At 35.3% G+C, this 19555-nt stretch overlaps 1 protein-coding gene across 1 annotated transcript; it reads right to left on the reverse strand.

Annotated features, from left to right (window-relative positions):
• Positions 1–220: 220 nt before the first annotated feature.
• LOC149258293 (uncharacterized) lies at positions 221–5796 on the reverse strand. The gene is made up of 5 exons (XM_089409460.1): positions 5354–5796; positions 2879–3252; positions 1660–1739; positions 1282–1546; positions 221–869 (listed from the first exon to the last, which is right to left on the reverse strand). The coding sequence occupies exons 1-5, from the start codon at positions 5794–5796 to the stop codon at positions 604–606; spliced, it is 1428 nt and encodes a 475-aa protein (XP_089265586.1). The 3' UTR covers positions 221–603.
• Between the last annotated feature and the right edge of the window lie 13759 nt (positions 5797–19555).

The raw sequence follows: 19555 nt of genomic DNA on the forward strand, positions 1-19555 counted from the left end.
GAAGCTATATAGAGCCATACTTTTACAATTATTCACAATATATTTACATTATCGATATATTCACAATATATTAAGATGCGTTATCGATATATAGTCCCATTAGAAGCTATATAGAGCCATACTTTTACAATTATTTACAATATATTTACATTATCGATATATTCACAATATATTAAGATGCGTTATCGATATGTACAAGATGCGTGATTGACACAAAGCTTTAAACTTATGAGAACATTCGAACTCCAAAGAGATCAGCTCCAACTTACTTTTCCAACAAAATAGTTTCTTTCTCTTTCATGAGATAATGAACATGAAGAGAAAAGCCCCTAAAATCATACGGATCGAAGTAATGAACGTCTTGATCTCCCAAAGTACATCCCTTCTGCTTGTGCGAGAGTCCTGTACACAATTTGAAGGAATAGAATGCTCTATTAGCTTGAAGGTGTTCTGTGTACTATATCCACATGAAGGCACTTCCATAGAAGTCAGAGATTGATTCCCAATAGAACATTCAGTAGACCAGGTGTTGTTGGCAAAGAACCAGTGGGGTCCATCCCTTATGTTATTTCAAGAATGCTCTTAGGTGAAAACCCATTATATTCACAGGAAAAGATATCCCCCACTATACGTGTCACCAGAATAATTTCCTCTCTTTGAGAAGGACCTTCCTGTGCTTGGCCATATCCTCTTGTCCATTATTCGTTTTCTCCATGCTGAAAGACGCATATACAAAGGGACAGCCCCAAAGAATGCCAGCAATAAGAACAATATTGCAGCACAAATGAGAAGAACATTGCGAAACCCATCTTCTAAAGTAGGGTCCTTTTGTCCAGTCCATGGGACACCTCCAACATTCATTCCAAAGACTGCAACATCACAATCCATACAAAATGTTATATTAGTTTTTAAACAGTTTGCAATCAATTTATTGGCTAAAGCAAAACTGGTCTAGGTACCAGTGCAAAATCTACATCATAGAAATCTTGATCAGAACCTTGACTTTAGTAACTGCCATAAAGATAAACAAACATGATAAATAAGCATAAGAGGTAATATTCAATTTCAGGAAGGTTTTAGGGTAAAAGAATGAAAAGGATAAAAGTGACATGAATTAGAATCTAAACCCAATCATGGAAACAAATAAGATAACAGGCAGGGAAGAAAGTACTGAAAGATAATGAAGAATAAAATGTGTATCCAAAAAAGCCAACAAGAATAGGAATGGCAGACTTATTATAAATCAAAGAGATGAGGCAGCTTGTACTTGGTAGGCCTTACCTCCGGTGACTATTGATAATGGAAGAAAGATCGTTGATAGAAATGACAGGTTATATAACTTCCTATTGATTTGTTCTGCCTGCCAGCTATCAAGGCCAGCCTGAATTGCAGTTGCCCGGTTTACAATGAACCCCACATTTTCTTTGAGCCTCCTTAGACGATCAACCAGCACCTCCAATGCTCCAATGTCCTCCCTTGCAAACCATGTTCTTTGAGCACATTTATCTTTAACTCTAGGGAAAACTTGCTCTCCATGAGCAATAACCTGCAACAAATCAGTTATTGATTTAGGTCACCCTTTAATGCAGAAAGCACATTCAAAGCTTTCCCATAATTCAGCTGCTCAAACTCGTCATCCCGGTGAGAAAGAAAACATACCTGCAAAAGACGCTGTAAATTCAAATGCATTTTAGGGAATCGCCTATCATCCAATGTCTGCTTCTTCAATAAGTAACCACCTAAAATCATAGGGAAACAAGAATGATGCATGAAGAAACCAACATAATGGAAACACCGCTATTCCTTAAATTCATCCATTACATGACTTGAATTCTTAATATCCTGAGGCCCTTCAGCGTTGCCTTAAAACATGTCAAGACAAAAAAAAAATTAGTGAAAATTTTCACAATTCAAGATATTCTGTTCATTCTATGCTGAAAAACTCCGGGACGAAACACAACACTTATATACATTTGCATTCAGCATAGTGACAAAAATGACAATGAACATACATACATGTTAAAATTCTTCATCTAAAAATATGCATCGCTGTTCAACTTCATCTAACCTTCAACCCCAATTATGCCCTCTCTAGTTAGAGCCAGATTCCTAGAACACAGATTGAAAACTTCAACTTAGCACTAGATCCTACCTAGAAACCTATTTGTACCACAAGCTTCTCTGCACATTCTTTCAGGTACAAGGGATATAGCAAGCATCAATATTCCTCTAGAAAAAGTTAGACCAACTTGGGCTTGACCCTAATTTACCAGTACCAGTATCTCTTACAAATCAAATAACGGGGCTGTGTGTCAAAACTACTAGATGGGTTGGTTTTTACATGGATGCACTCTTTCATAATTCCCACTATAGATGTTTCTCAGAAAACAGCTTTTGCAACAATTAACCCAGTTATTTACCCAATCCCTTATAAGGGCTTTAGAAAAGCAAGAATTAAAATAAAAAATTTAGGAACAAAAGAGGAAGCTAGAGGGAAGCTGGAGAGGGAGAAAGCGAGGATGCCTTGGGGATTAAAACATCCGTTGGCCAAACAAGTTGCAAATCCTTCTTGATTCATAGGCGGAATTTACAATTTTACGGGAAAGATCCAGAATATTCTTGGGATTACAGGCAACCAGGAAATGGAATCATTCTGAAATCAAGAGACTTGAATTGTATTTAAGGAAACCAAAATGGATCAAGGATAAAAAAAAATTGTTTGAAGGAAAGAGGTGAGAAACAATTTTCTGAAATGATTCATTCACTTTCGTTACCCAACATTAAATTTGAGAATTGTTCATAATGAAAAACTAAACTAAAAAATCACAGGTGGTGTTGAAAGTATGACAAAGAGAGCATAGAAAATAGAGTCGCTTACCTTTATCCAATTCAAGCTCTATAGTATCCAGCTCCATCTCAACCTTGGTTACTATATCCTGCAGATGATCAACATAGGTGTCCACAATGTGCACAAGGAGATTGGAGACTCTAGTGGGCACAGGGTTATCAGCTTCCTCGGAATGATTCATAATGAACAGGAACTCCAGAACATGCTCTCTGATGACAATTCCATTGGGCTCTTGGCCTTGTTTTGAGCTCTCCTCATCCTTTTCTCCATAATGGCGCTGAGATGGAGGACCCTTCAAACTAGGGATCTCGGAAAGCAGAGACTGGCCCGTCGGAGAAAATCCCAGCCTTGGCACCTTGCCCAGAGATACTGTGATCAGGCCTGGAATTTCAAATCTCCTTTGCCTGTCAAATGAAAATTTAATGACGTTTTTATATTTTTCATGCCTTTCATTATACGTTTTATGTAAATTTGTGAGTGTCAACTTTCTCTTAGAGGGAAACTCTCTTTCAAATATTCTAAATCTCTTTATACTACAAATAGGATGGTGAGTCAAAATCTCCTTATACCACAAATAGGATAGTCAGTAAATATCACTCACAGGATCTAGTGGCAAGAACACACTTAATTTCTATTTCTTCTTCAATATGTTGAGATGGCACAATAATGGGATGGGCCGAAGGGACAGTACTAAGGATTGTCCTATATCGAAGCCACCATTTTCGCTGGAAAACAGCAAGAATCAAAATCTTAGATTACAGTGGAAATCAATTGATGCAGAAACACAAGCTTCAAAGCAGAAACAATTCATATCATCTGACTCGTGAAATCAAGTTCCTCCCATAAATAACTCCCACATGAACCTGAACATGGCCTTTGTATATCTCTAAAGACAGAAAAGTGAACAATGTAAACACATTTAAAAGTAGAAAGTTTGTGTACTGTATCATTTGAAAACTAAAAGACAGCGAATGATTCAATTCAATTACATTGCCAAAAAAACTAAGAAATACAATGAAAATGTAAATTTAAATGCAAGTGTTCCTACTTAAATGCCACCTAAGCAGACATGAAACAAAATCCAGCCCAGGCTGGAATTTCAAATCTCCTTTGCCTGTCAAATGAAAATTTAATGACGTTTTTATATTTTTCATGCCTTTCATTATACGTTTTATGTAAATTTGTGAGTGTCAACTTTCTCTTAGAGGGAAACTCTCTTTCAAATATTCTAAATCTCTTTATACTACAAATAGGATGGTGAGTCAAAATCTCCTTATACCACAAATAGGATAGTCAGTAAATATCACTCACAGGATCTAGTGGCAAGAACACACTTAATTTCTATTTCTTCTTCAATATGTTGAGATGGCACAATAATGGGATGGGCCGAAGGGACAGTACTAAGGATTGTCCTATATCGAAGCCACCATTTTCGCTGGAAAACAGCAAGAATCAAAATCTTAGATTACAGTGGAAATCAATTGATGCAGAAACACAAGCTTCAAAGCAGAAACAATTCATATCATCTGACTCGTGAAATCAAGTTCCTCCCATAAATAACTCCCACATGAACCTGAACATGGCCTTTGTATATCTCTAAAGACAGAAAAGTGAACAATGTAAACACATTTAAAAGTAGAAAGTTTGTGTACTGTATCATTTGAAAACTAAAAGACAGCGAATGATTCAATTCAATTACATTGCCAAAAAAACTAAGAAATACAATGAAAATGTAAATTTAAATGCAAGTGTTCCTACTTAAATGCCACCTAAGCAGACATGAAACAAAATCCAGCCTATAAAACTTTAAATTAAATTTAAATAAAAATTGACCAAACTATAAAATTAATTTAAATCCGCACTTTGCTAACGTTTAAATTAAATCTTAATCCACACATTTCAAAGAGTTGCAAATTAAATTCATACCCACACTTCGCAAGATTCAAAAGTTAGTTCAAAGAGTTGCAAATTAAATTCATACCCACACTTTCCCAAGATTCAAAAGTAAAACTAACGATAAAAACAACAAGAAACTCACCTCTGCCGTTTTCGAAGATCAGGGGAGGAGGACACTGTTTTCGAAGATCAGAGGAGAGGAGGAGATTGAGTTTGCAAATCAAAAAAATGGGGCAAAATAGTCCTCTGCTTAGGTGGTTCTTCCTCTGCTAAAAAAATATGTATCGCCCTAGAAAATAAGAAATCTGTGCCTTGCCCTTAAATTTGAATTACCGACCATTATTTAATTTTACCAAAAAAATCATTACACCAAATCCGTCCTTTCTTCTCCATCTGGAATAATCTACGGAGCCACCGAGGTGAGGTTGACTGAGCCTGTACTCCCTCATCCCCCCATAAAATTTATGACGGGCAATTGAGATACCTGAACGTCAAATTTACGGTTTGAGATTTTTTTTAACCGTCGTTTTATACGTTTGAAAAAAAAAATGTGCCGTCAAATACGTTTAAAAATGGGAAAAACGTTCCGTGGAACGTCAAATTCCAGGCCTGACTGTGATCACAGTATTCTCGCTGATCCTGGCGGCAAGCCTCTGGGTGAATTTGCTGACAGTGGGGCCTGGGGAATTGACCCTAAACACAAGAGCCCCCTCGACAATCCCACAGAAGGGCCCACTGCTCGCGAGGGACAGGATATCGTGAAGCTTCAGAGGGGGGCAGAGGACATCAATCAAGTATTGTGCAGACACTGCCAGTCTCTGATTAGATCTCGGCAGCTCAACATGGTACCAACAAAATTCCCCACCCTCCCCTTCGCTCAGATCCCAATCCTTGTTAAAGATATTGCCTTGCCCATCAAATCTGTAGGCACTCCTCTTCACTGCACCAGGGAAATGTATTGTGTACTGTTTCTGTCTAATTGGAGACTCCATGGCCATTTCAATATCCATTTCCTCTGCATCAGTGCTGGTCCCTTCATGACTGATTGGCATCATGACTCCTCAAAACTAAAATCCTTAGTGGGTGTCTTTGAATTTCAATCCAAAAAAACTAAGAAAATGCTAATTGGGTGTCAAAGATTTCAATCAATATAAAACAAATGCGAAACAAGATATAAGAATAAAAACTTGGTTGATCCTGAATTAAAATTCAGGCAAACCCATCCAGCACCAACAACATGCACATTCAATGGGTATGATATTCTGTTAAAACCCTTCAGCCAAGAGGCAGGTAATGCCTCATATTCAAGAGCAACAGATCCCGTGATGCCAAAGTTGAAAAATATCGATGAACGCCACCTTCGTTTCTTTTTTTGTTGGGCATTGACTTCGCTTGAATCACACGTTTCGACCTTTCTGCCATGCAATTGAATGTCCTACCATCAACTGTACTCAGGAACACCACTTTCTAAATAATCCAGCCAAATCGAACGACATCAACCGTCCACACGAATGTCCTACCATCAACTGTACTCAGGCACTCCACTTTCTTAATAATCCAGCCAAATCAAACGACATCAACCGTCCACACTTTTTAAAGACAGCACAGATTCTTCAGATTTGCCCATACGTATGATGCTGCCATGCATGGATTCTTAAAATCATCAATTTTATATTTTAGAAAGTTTCCAGAAGATTAAAAGTTTCCAGAAGTTTATACTTTTCAACTTTAAATTAGATTTAGATTTTTATAATGCTTTTGGTTTATACTTTTGAACTTTAAATTAGGTATTCCCTATTTTAAACCAAAAGCATTATAAAAATAGGTATTCTCTTTATAATATAAAGTTCAAAAGTATAAACCAAAAGCATTATAAAAATAGGTATTCCCTATGGAATTTAAAGTTCAAAAGTATAAACCAAAAACATTATAAAAATAGGTATTCCTTTTATAATATAAAATTTAAAAGTTCAAAAGTATAAACCAAAAGCATTATAAAAATAGGTATTCCCTTTATAATATAAAGTTCAAAAGTTGAAAAGTATAAACCAAAAGCATTATAAAAATAGGTATAAACCAAAAACATTATAAAAATAGGTATAAACCAAAAACATTATAAAAATAGGTATTCCCTATAGAATTTAAAGTTCAAAAGTATAAACCAAAAGCATTATAAAAATAGGTATTCCCTATATAATTTAAAGTTCAAATAAACCAAAAACATTATGTTCAAATAAACCAAAAACATTATAAAAATAGGTATTCCCTATAGAATTTAAAGTTCAAAAGTATAAACCAAAAGCATTATAAAAATAGGTATTCCCTATATAATTTAAAGTTCAAAAGTATAAATCAAAAGTATAAACCAAAAGCATTATAAAAATAGGTATTCCCTATATAATTTAAAGTTCAAAAGTATAAATCAAAAGTATAAACCAAAAGCATTATAAAAATAGGTATTCCCTATATAATTTAAAGTTCAAAAGTATAAATCAAAAGCATTATAAAAATAGGTATAAACCAAAAGAATTTAAAGTTCAAAAGTATAAACCAAAAGCATTATAAAAGTAGGTATTCCTTATATAGGGAATACCTATTTTTATAATGCTTTTGGTTTATACTTTTGAACTTTAAATTAGGTATTCCGTATTTTTATAATGTTTTTTATAATGTTTTTGGATTATACTTTTGAACTTTAAATCTAAATCTAAACATTATAAAAATCTAAATCTTGAAATCTTCTTTCAAAAGAATAAACCAAAAGCATCATAAAAATCTAAATCTAGTTTAAAGTTCAAAAGTATAAACCAAAAGCATTATAAAAATCTAATCTAAATCTAGTTTAAAGTTCAAAAGTATAAACCAAAAACATTTAAAGTTCAAAAGTATAAACCAAAAGCATTATAAAAATAGGGAATACCTAATTTAAAGTTCAAAACTATAAACCAAAAACATTATAAAAATCTAAATCTTGAAATCTTCTTCCAAAAGAATAAACCAAAAGCATCATAAAAATCTAAATCTAGTTTAAAGTTCAAAAGTATAAACCAAAAGCATCATAAAAATCTAAATCTAGTTTAAAGTTCAAAAGTATAAACCAAAAGTTCAAAAGTATAAACCAAAAGCATCATAAAAATCTAAATCTAGTTTAAAGTTCAAAAGTATAAACCAAAAGCATCATAAAAATCTAAATCTAGTTTTTTCAAAAGAATAAACCAAAAACATCATAAAAATCTAATTCTAGTTTAAAGTTCAAAAGTATAAACCAAAAGCATCATAAAAATCAAAATCAAATCTAATCTAGTTTAAAGTTCAAAAGTATAAACCAAAAGCATCATAAAAATCAAAATCAAAATCTAACTAAAAATCTAAATCTAAATCTAGTTTAAAGTTCAAAAGTATAAACCAAAAGCATCATAGAAATCTAAATCTAGTTTAAAGTTCAAAAGTATAAACCAAAAGCATTATAAAAATCTAAAAATCTAAATCTGAAAATGTTCTAAAAATATAAAATTGATTTTCTCTTTAAAATACAAAACTTTTAAGAATCCATGCATCAGAGCGAGAGACCAGTCCAACAAATATATATATATATATATATATATCTTGCGGTGTACTTCTACCCAGGCCTGGAATTTCAAATCTCCTTTGCCTGTCAAATGAAAATTTAATGACGTTTTTATATTTTTCATGCCTTTCATTATACGTTTTATGTAAATTTGTGAGTGTCAACTTTCTCTTAGAGGGAAACTCTCTTTCAAATATTCTAAATCTCTTTATACTACAAATAGGATGGTGAGTCAAAATCTCCTTATACCACAAATAGGATAGTCAGTAAATATCACTCACAGGATCTAGTGGCAAGAACACACTTAATTTCTATTTCTTCTTCAATATGTTGAGATGGCACAATAATGGGATGGGCCGAAGGGACAGTACTAAGGATTGTCCTATATCGAAGCCACCATTTTCGCTGGAAAACAGCAAGAATCAAAATCTTAGATTACAGTGGAAATCAATTGATGCAGAAACACAAGCTTCAAAGCAGAGACAATTCATATCATCTGACTCGTGAAATCAAGTTCCTCCCATAAATAACTCCCACATGAACCTGAACATGGCCTTTGTATATCTCTAAAGACAGAAAAGTGAACAATGTAAACACATTTAAAAGTAGAAAGTTTGTGTACTGTATCATTTGAAAACTAAAAGACAGCGAATGATTCAATTCAAATACATTGCCAAAAAAACTAAGAAATACAATGAAAATGTAAATTTAAATGCAAGTGTTCCTACTTAAATGCCACCTAAGCAGACATGAAACAAAATCCAGCCCAGGCCTGGAATTTCAAATCTCCTTTGCCTGTCAAATGAAAATTTAATGACGTTTTTATATTTTTCATGCCTTTCATTATACGTTTTATGTAAATTTGTGAGTGTCAACTTTCTCTTAGAGGGAAACTCTCTTTCAAATATTCTAAATCTCTTTATACTACAAATAGGATGGTGAGTCAAAATCTCCTTATACCACAAATAGGATAGTCAGTAAATATCACTCACAGGATCTAGTGGCAAGAACACACTTAATTTCTATTTCTTCTTCAATATGTTGAGATGGCACAATAATGGGATGGGCCGAAGGGACAGTACTAAGGATTGTCCTATATCGAAGCCACCATTTTCGCTGGAAAACAGCAAGAATCAAAATCTTAGATTACAGTGGAAATCAATTGATGCAGAAACACAAGCTTCAAAGCAGAAACAATTCATATCATCTGACTCGTGAAATCAAGTTCCTCCCATAAATAACTCCCACATGAACCTGAACATGGCCTTTGTATATCTCTAAAGACAGAAAAGTGAACAATGTAAACACATTTAAAAGTAGAAAGTTTGTGTACTGTATCATTTGAAAACTAAAAGACAGCGAATGATTCAATTCAATTACATTGCCAAAAAAACTAAGAAATACAATGAAAATGTAAATTTAAATGCAAGTGTTCCTACTTAAATGCCACCTAAGCAGACATGAAACAAAATCCAGCCCAGGCTGGAATTTCAAATCTCCTTTGCCTGTCAAATGAAAATTTAATGACGTTTTTATATTTTTCATGCCTTTCATTATACGTTTTATGTAAATTTGTGAGTGTCAACTTTCTCTTAGAGGGAAACTCTCTTTCAAATATTCTAAATCTCTTTATACTACAAATAGGATGGTGAGTCAAAATCTCCTTATACCACAAATAGGATAGTCAGTAAATATCACTCACAGGATCTAGTGGCAAGAACACACTTAATTTCTATTTCTTCTTCAATATGTTGAGATGGCACAATAATGGGATGGGCCGAAGGGACAGTACTAAGGATTGTCCTATATCGAAGCCACCATTTTCGCTGGAAAACAGCAAGAATCAAAATCTTAGATTACAGTGGAAATCAATTGATGCAGAAACACAAGCTTCAAAGCAGAAACAATTCATATCATCTGACTCGTGAAATCAAGTTCCTCCCATAAATAACTCCCACATGAACCTGAACATGGCCTTTGTATATCTCTAAAGACAGAAAAGTGAACAATGTAAACACATTTAAAAGTAGAAAGTTTGTGTACTGTATCATTTGAAAACTAAAAGACAGCGAATGATTCAATTCAATTACATTGCCAAAAAAACTAAGAAATACAATGAAAATGTAAATTTAAATGCAAGTGTTCCTACTTAAATGCCACCTAAGCAGACATGAAACAAAATCCAGCCTATAAAACTTTAAATTAAATTTAAATAAAATTTGACCAAACTATTAAATTAATTTAAATCCGCACTTTGCTAACGTTTAAATTAAATCTTAATCCACACATTTCAAAGAGTTGCAAATTAAATTCATACCCACACTTCGCAAGATTCAAAAGTTAGTTCAAAGAGTTGCAAATTAAATTCATACCCACACTTTCGCAAGATTCAAAAGTAAAACTAACGATAAAAACAACAAGAAACTCACCTCTGCCGTTTTCGAAGATCAGGGGAGGAGGACACTGTTTTCGAAGATCAGAGGAGAGGAGGAGATTGAGTTTGCAAATCAAAAAAATGGGGCAAAATAGTCCTCTGCTTAGGTGGTTCTTCCTCTGCTAAAAAAATATGTATCGCCCTAGAAAATAAGAAATCTGTGCCTTGCCCTTAAATTTGAATTACCGACCATTATTTAATTTTACCAAAAAAATCATTACACCAAATCCGTCCTTTCTTCTCCATCTGGAATAATCTACGGAGCCACCGAGGTGAGGTTGACTGAGCCTGTACTCCCTCATCCCCCCATAAAATTTATGACGGGCAATTGAGATACCTGAACGTCAAATTTACGGTTTGAGATTTTTTTTAACCGTCGTTTTATACGTTTGAAAAAAAAAATGTGCCGTCAAATACGTTTAAAAATGGGAAAAACGTTCCGTGGAACGTCAAATTCCAGGCCTGATCCAGCCTATAAAACTTTAAATTAAATTTAAATAAAAATTGACCAAACTATAAAATTAATTTAAATCCGCACTTTGCTAACGTTTAAATTAAATCTTAATCCACACATTTCAAAGAGTTGCAAATTAAATTCATACCCACACTTCGCAAGATTCAAAAGTTAGTTCAAAGAGTTGCAAATTAAATTCATACCCACACTTTCGCAAGATTCAAAAGTAAAACTAACGATAAAAACAACAAGAAACTCACCTCTGCCGTTTTCGAAGATCAGGAGAGGAGGACACTGTTTTCGAAGATCAGAGGAGAGGAGGAGATTGAGTTTGCAAATCAAAAAAATGGGGCAAAATAGTCCTCTGCTTAGGTGGTTCTTCCTCTGCTAAAAAAATATGTATCGTGGTTCTTCCTCTGCTAAAAAAATATGTATCGCCCTAGAAAATAAGAAATCTGTGCCTTGCCCTTAAATTTGAATTACCGACCATTATTTAATTTTACCAAAAAAATCATTACACCAAATCCGTCTTTTCTTCTCCATCTGGAATAATCTACGGAGCCACCGAGGTGAGGTTGACTGAGCCTGTACTCCCTCATCCCCCCATAAAATTTATGACGGGCAATTGAGATACCTGAACGTCAAATTTACGGTTTGAGATTTTTTTTAACCGTCGTTTTATACGTTTGAAAAAAAAAATGTGCCGTCAAATACGTTTAAAAATGGGAAAAACGTTCTGTGGAACGTCAAATTCCAGGCCTGCTTCTACCACTCAGTGATCTTCGGAAGGTCGCACGAAACTTCTCCCAGCCATATATCTCGGGGAGGCCACTCCTCTGTGCAGAGCGCAAGGATGTTGTGCTGTATTTTTTAATTCATTTTTAAACATACTTTTTACATTGAGGAGCTTTTGTTTTGCATTATAAAATATAAAATCATCAATTTTATATTTTAGAGTTGTAAATTAGGTATTCCCTGCTTTTCCACCAAAATATCTTAAATTCAGTTGAACGATGCGAGCGCCCAAGTCCAACAAAACTCTATATATATATATATATATATTGCGGTGTACTTCTACCATTCAATCATCCTCGGAAGGTCGCATGAAACTTCTCCCAGCCATATATCTTGGGGAGGTCACTTCTGTGTGCAGAGCGCAAGGATGTTGTGGTGTATTTTTTAATCATTTTTAAACATATTTTAACATTGACGAGCTTTTGTTTTGCAAGCAAACTGCCATTAATTGATATGACTTGAGATGAACCTGTGGACTTGTCATCACATGGTGTTTCAATTTGAATAATGTTTCTGGCTTATCCTTCCTCCAGTGTTAGTATGCAGGTATATATAAACCGACATATGTAGCATATAAAATATATTTTTTCATTATAAAACTTTATGGATAATGGGATCTATGTTGCCAAATGCAGGAGAAAGTAGGTCTCTTCGTACTAGATAACACATAACAATAACATTATTATATGTTAATTAAATATGTGAAAAATAAAATAAAATAATGTATATATCGCATATATCATATTTATAAAGAGTTCAGAAAAAGAATAAAAGTAGGAGAGCTTTTTTATTATAAACAAAATTTTCATGGAAAACTCGTAATTTTATTTATAATGAGCAAAATTACATGTTGTAGTTGCTAAGGAGCATATGCAGTGTTTTCTGATCATGTTTTCACATAATACATAAAAATCTAAAAGAATAATATATAAAAATCTAAAAGAATAAAAGAGGGAGAGTTTTTCTCATTATTAAAATTGGACTCTTTTTTTTCCCATGGAAAAATCCTAATTTTATTCCTAATGAGCAAAATTACATGTTGTAGATGCTAAGGAGCATATGCAGTATTTTCTCATCATGTTTTCACAGAATACATAAAAATCTAAAAAATTACACCTAGCCTATTCATTCCTATCTTTTTTCTTTTCCACTTTTCCCCAACCCCCAGTGTGGGGAGTGGATGTTACAATGGATTGATTTTCTTTTGAAATCATTGGATATTCTTTGTCAGAATCAAATCCCTTTGATCCATGTGTTCGTTTGCTGCCACTTATTTCCATTCTTGATGTATGGGTTCATGTTGTTGTAAATGGTTGTTGGGCCTCAGAATGCACGTAGAAGTGAGGACTATCTCTTCCTTTTGTGTGTTGTTCTGAACGTTTTGAACATCCATTTCTGCATTATTTTCTGTTGTCTCTACTTCTTTTGCTTCTTCTTCCAGGGGCTCTGTGCATTGCCAACCTTTTGGCTTTTTTTGTTGTTTCTTATTTCTTTTGGGGTCTTTTTTAGCTTGTGGGCAGGCACTGTGGATGTGACCTATTTGTAACCTATTTGTAGATATCCACGGCATCAAAAAGTAGTATTTTCATAATCTAATGGTTGAGTCCACTGTATATTATTGTAAATCAATATAATACCTTGGCTAAGGTCTACTTCGACGCATATTCTGGTGAAAGTGAATATGCCTCTTGTAAGTCTATCCACATCAATCTTGAGGAATTTACCCAGGGAGTTCCCTATACCTTCTAAAACTTTATGATGCCAGAAGTGTAGTGGGAGGTTGTGTAACCTAACCCATACAAGCATTTTTGATACCACCATTGTATTGGCATCAAAACCTGGGAACCAAGGGATCATGAAGAGTCTTGCATTGCCCCAAAACCATGCTCCCTCATTGAGGACATATTCCTTATTTTAGACTGTGCTGAATTTGACAATGAAAAACCCCTTGGAACATAAATGAACTTGACAATTTGGGGCCCATGCAGAGAATATCCATTGGTGTAGAGCATCAGATTTAGGCCAAAAACCATTAAATCTACACATAACTGATTTGGTATAGAAATTTGAATACAGCTCATTTACCTCAGGCATTGAGACTGCTAAGGTAGGTGTCTAAGATTTTTGTTCCACAATGTAGGGCCCTAGTAGTTCTGGAGGTGTTGCTATTTTGGTTTGGGCCTTTTCCTTCTCTTTGACTACATCTTTAAAAGAGCCTGTTCCCTTTGAGTTGGTTCCCAGGCATCCACCTCACAATCTCATTGACGATTATGGTTGAATCTGAGACAATACCATAATCCTGTAGTGTGTGTTTGTCCTATAAACTTTGTCTTGTGTAAATCAAGTTTTGCATGCATGTTGGAATGCCTAGGTGAGTCTGGATTTCGTACTTTAAGTCTTAGATCCGCCGCCCCTTCTTGATCCTCCTACGGATATTCTTTCCTTGTAACGATTTTATGAATATTTGAATCAATTCGGGGTAGTGGGTGAATCTCTTTGTGAAAGTGATCAGTCTGCTACCAATAAATCTAGATCTGATAGATCTGGGCAGTGAAATTTGAACTCATTTTAATTAATTAAAAATTTTACAACTTAAAAAATTTGATATTTTTTTTTACATATATTTAATAAATTTTAAGTTAACACATATTTATAATGATTAATAATTCTTTTGTCCACATGGGGTAGCTCAAGCGGCAAGGGCCGTGGAAATGAAATCTCACCGAACCGGAGATCTTGGGTTCAAATCTTGGGCTACCCTTCCCCCGTAGAGGGGTACATAATGGACATGTAAATCGGAGAGTCCCACCCCAGCCTACAAAAAAAATGATTAATAATTCTTTTAAATACTATTAATATATTTTGAAATTTTAAAACTCCAAATGTTATATATAACATATCTTATACTAATTTTATATATAAGTTTACTAATTTAATGTGTAAGTTATTAATCTCATTAGTGAGCTACTTGAGAGTTATTAGTGGCTGATACAATGACTCGTTAATAAAAACTAAGTGAAAGTTATTAATTACACTCATTATTAACTCACCACTAATTTAGTGGAGAATTGTTAGTTAACAATTACATTAAAAGAGTTGTCTTTTACTCCACTCACTTGTAATCTAATATATTATCAATCCATGAAATATATGTTTCTTCTTTTTTAATAAAGATCTATATGGAGATGTCATTCTCTATCATTTAGAATTTACTTCATTATTTTTTTTCTTATTATTAATATTTGGTGTAGTGGTAGCACCATTTAAGTATAGTGACACTAATCACAATCAATCATTATTAGTTAGCACAAAGTTAAATGATTTATAACCTATTATCAAACCCACACATAAATCACCCTCTCTAGGTTATTAAGTTAATTAGTCTCGCAAGTTGATTGCCCTCTTAGATTAACTTGTCCTATAAGTTGATCAGAATCAACATGTCTAGGTTATTAGGTTAACTTGTCTCATGAGTTAGTCACCCTCTTCCTCTTTGAACCATTACATTAATTTGTCTCATAATTTGAGTATCTATTCAGAATATGTATTTGTCTTACATGACCCATAACAAAGCATCACATTTATATGAAACACTTTGTTGTCAATGTTTATTATGGACTTCATTTTCACATTTTTAAATCTTGTTTTTTTATAGGTGCATATGTGGAATCTCCAAATACTCCTTGCTTCAATGTGAGTAGTTCCCTCGGCACTTGCACAACTAAAATTGTGAGTTTACTTTGAAAATTTTGAATCTTGGTCCTAAAAGATCACTGATAGTTGGTAGCTTAGTTCTCTACTTTGAATCTTATATTCATCATTGTCTAAGACAATGTGATATCGTCTTCTATATGGGTTTCTCATTCATATTCATGTCAAGGCAAAGTAGGGGCAAAGGGCCTCTCATCCCTAAGAAAATTCAAGTTCTATCTCAAAACTATATAGTAAATAGTGATAATTGAAATACCTTTTAGCTTTGGCTATGAACAAAGTTTAACTTCTTTCAACCCCAAGGTAGGGTTCATGATTACACCACTTTAGAGGTTAAAGAGTAAAATTGTTCCTTAGTCTCAAGGTCTTAATAAGGCTTATATTAAGCAAAGTATTTCGGTAGAAATCACATAAGAGAATTTTTTTAGTCTCGAGGTCTTAATAAGGCTTATATTAAGCAAAGTATTTCGGTAGAAATCACATAAGAGAATTTTTTTTGCCACACTTGTTGGTTTGAAATGCATCAGCCAAAAAATTATGTTATGTTATTTCTACCGAAAGACTTTGCTTAATTCATTATGGATCACAAAAGCTTGAATACAAAAAAAGACTTATATTGCGGAGCTCCAAGCAAAGGCTTATGCTTATTTTATGTTGGATTTAGAGATTATTTTACATAATTAGTTAATCACACTTAGCTTCTTTTTACCTCTAATTTTAACTAACATTATCTTTCTTTCTTTTTCATGAATCTTGAGATGAACAAGATCCCACTCCAAATATATCTTAATTTTTAATCCCAAAAAATAAATATATAGAATATTTCACAAATATGAAGATAACATCATCCCATATAAAGCACCTTTCCATATATGGAAAGAGATATATAATGAGTTATATATGGAAAGAGATATATAATGAGTTGCATATTGATTACTTTTAGTGACATTTTACAATTTTTTTTAAATCACAATATTTAAAAACGTTTTTCTTTGATGTTGTCTAACTATTTTATATTTTAGAACTTTGACTTAGAATTTGGTGAAATAATTTTTAATTACATCATGTTTCTATATTATTTAAAATTCATTTTTAAATACATAAATAAATTTAATCCCTAAAATATTCATAAAACAGTTTTATTATACAAAATTTAAGTCATAGATATTCTTATTAAATTCAGTTAAAGGCTCTTTTGGATAGTTCTCTCCTAGCACCTAGCACCGGCGGGGGGAGACGATGGACGAACAAGGGTTTTTTGAACTGGTTTCTCGCGCGGTGTTCCTTGGCGGCCATGGATGAGTTTCGGGAGCTGGTTGCTGTGGGTCCAAAGCCTCTGGAGTATGTAGATGGTTGCTATCATTTCGGTGTGAATGGAGTCCGGTCTTTGTGAAGCGCGGGAGTGGCATCACGGAAGTGAGTCGTTGGATATAGAACCGACGCTTGAAGATCTCCTTGCCTGTTGGGGACATGATGTGTCCGAGGAAAACCTGCTATATTATTTTCCGAAGAAGGCAGTGAAGTCAGGTAGCTTGGAAAAGGCAGTGGAAGCAGGAGTAAGGAAAAAATACGCCCTTGAATGGATATCTGGGAAAAATCTGATGCTGAAAGGAATGTTTCCCAGCTTAACAAGGCCCATGTCCATAGAAGAGGCTGGAGGGGAGTCGAATGGATCCGGAGAAGAGGGACAAAAACAAATCCAGGTCTCAGTTTCAGCTGGTGGGGTAACTAGGATGGTTGTGGAGCTAAATGAAGGTAACATTCTTCCATCTGAAAGGCATTCTGAGTTGTTTGAGGCAGCAGAGGGAGAAGCCAAGACGGAGGTAGTGGGTGGAAAGAGGAAGAAGTCCAAACTCTTCAGGAAAAAGGAGGAGAGGCCTAGCTGTGTTTTTGGAGTGGATATCCATATAGACCGGGCGCTGGAAGCCTCGGAAACCTTTTTAGTTGGCAGAGTCCGTGGAAGAAAGTTCTCGGTCGCCTTCATCAAGGAATGGGCTCAGGCTGAATGGAAAGATGCTCTGGGTCAGCCAGAAGAGATCAAGATTCTTGACAGAGGCTGGTTCTGTATTCGGTTTGGACAAAAGGAGCATGTCGAATGGGTGTTGGAAAAGCACTGGAGCCTAGGGAAGAGGCCTATCTTATTCAGGAAATGGTTGCCTCTTTTCGATGCCCAGAAAGAAAAAACAGAGGAGTTTCCAGTCTGGGTCAAATTAATGGCTCTTCCTATTCAATTCTGGACTGAATTGGCCTTCTCTTCATTCAGAAATACACTGGGTAAGTTTCTCGATTCAAACAAATCTTATTTACACACTCATGATTGGAGCGTTGCCTGCCTTCTGGTAAGTTTAAATCCCAGAGAAGGTTTGGCGGATGCTATGCTCCTGAAGTATCGTGGTCTAGAGTTTATCCAGACCCTGGACTACGAAAACCTCCCTTTTAGATGTCATCGATGTCATGTTTATGGACATCTGGCCCGGGAGTGCCCTCTTGGACATCGCCGTCGTCGAAGGCAGAGGAAAAATGGGAATAATCTTGAGGAAAAGAAAAATAAGAAGGTAATCTCTCAGAAGGAAGAGGCTCAGATCAAGGAGGTCGAAGCTCTGGCAAGCGTTCAAGAGTTGGGTCCAGAGCATGTGGGGGAAATTGGAAATGATCAGCCTGGGGTGGCAGCTAGTGTATCTATATCATTTCCGCCTTCTTCTGTTGGTATCTCAGCAGTCCCTGTAATTGATGGATCGATTCAGGCTTGTTCCCTCCTTCCACAATCCTCTTCCTTTCGCTCTTCTAATGCTCTGCCTGTTTCTTGTTGTGATGAGGTGGGTCTGGTCAGACAACTCTCAAATGATATGCCAGATCTGAAGATGGGACTAGCCCCATTAGATAGTGTTATAACGACAATCCCTTCTTCTCCTATTCAGTTCTCTGTCCCCTTGGTTCACGTCTCTTCTCTTCCTCCTGGAGTTGGAGGCCTTGAACCCCACTACAACCTAAGACCTTTAGCCATCAGGAAAGGGAAAGGCCCGGTTGTAGGCGGTCTGGAGTTGGATGAGGGGTCAATAGGTACGAGAAAGCTAAGAGGAAGGAGATCAAATTTGTCGAAGGCATAGCTGAAGGCTGTCATTGATATTTCTGGAGGGAAACAGATGTCTCTGCCATGGGTGCTTAGAGCAAAGCAGTCACCCCCTGAGAGTTCTAGATGATCATTTTATCCTACAACTGCAGGGGTCTAGCTAGTCTACCCAAAAAACTAGCTCTGAAGGATCTGGTCAGGTCCAACAAACCTGATATTCTTCTTCTTCAAGAAACTCTTGGGAAGGGGGAAGAAATTACAGGCTGTCTTTATAAGCTTCTGTCGGGTTGGAGTTTTCATGCAATTGATGCGAATGTACATTCGAGAGGTGTGGTTCTGGGCTTTAATGTGAAGGTGGTGCGTGAAATCTCCTCCCAGGGATAAGAAAACGTTTTGGCTGTGGAACTTTTCTCCAATGAACTATGCATTCCCTTACTTTTCCTCAATATCTATGGTCCTGTCTCGGAGCGGGAGAAGTTCTGGAACTCCTTCTTCGCTAAGTCTTTCTTGGCGCATCCAAATCTTATTATTGGCGGAGACCTCAATTTTTCTCTGGGACTGACTGAATCTTGGGGGGTCAATGCCAGAGCAGATCCCCTTTCTGAGTTCTTCCAATAGAAATTGGCCTCTTCTCCCCTAGTGGATGTTGCCCCTTTAAAGTTGCGACCCACTTGGAGGAATCGCAGAATAGGAGATGACTGGATCGGGAAGAAACTAGACCGATTCTTGATAAGTGATTCGTTGGCTGAGAATTTACAGGCGTTCAGACATTGGGTTGG

The sequence above is a fragment of the Pinus tabuliformis genome, chromosome 6 (assembly GCF_031772625.1).
Source record: "Pinus tabuliformis cultivar Carrire ecotype Pingquan chromosome 6, CPIR1, whole genome shotgun sequence".
Taxonomy (NCBI): Eukaryota; Viridiplantae; Streptophyta; class Pinopsida; order Pinales; family Pinaceae; genus Pinus; species Pinus tabuliformis.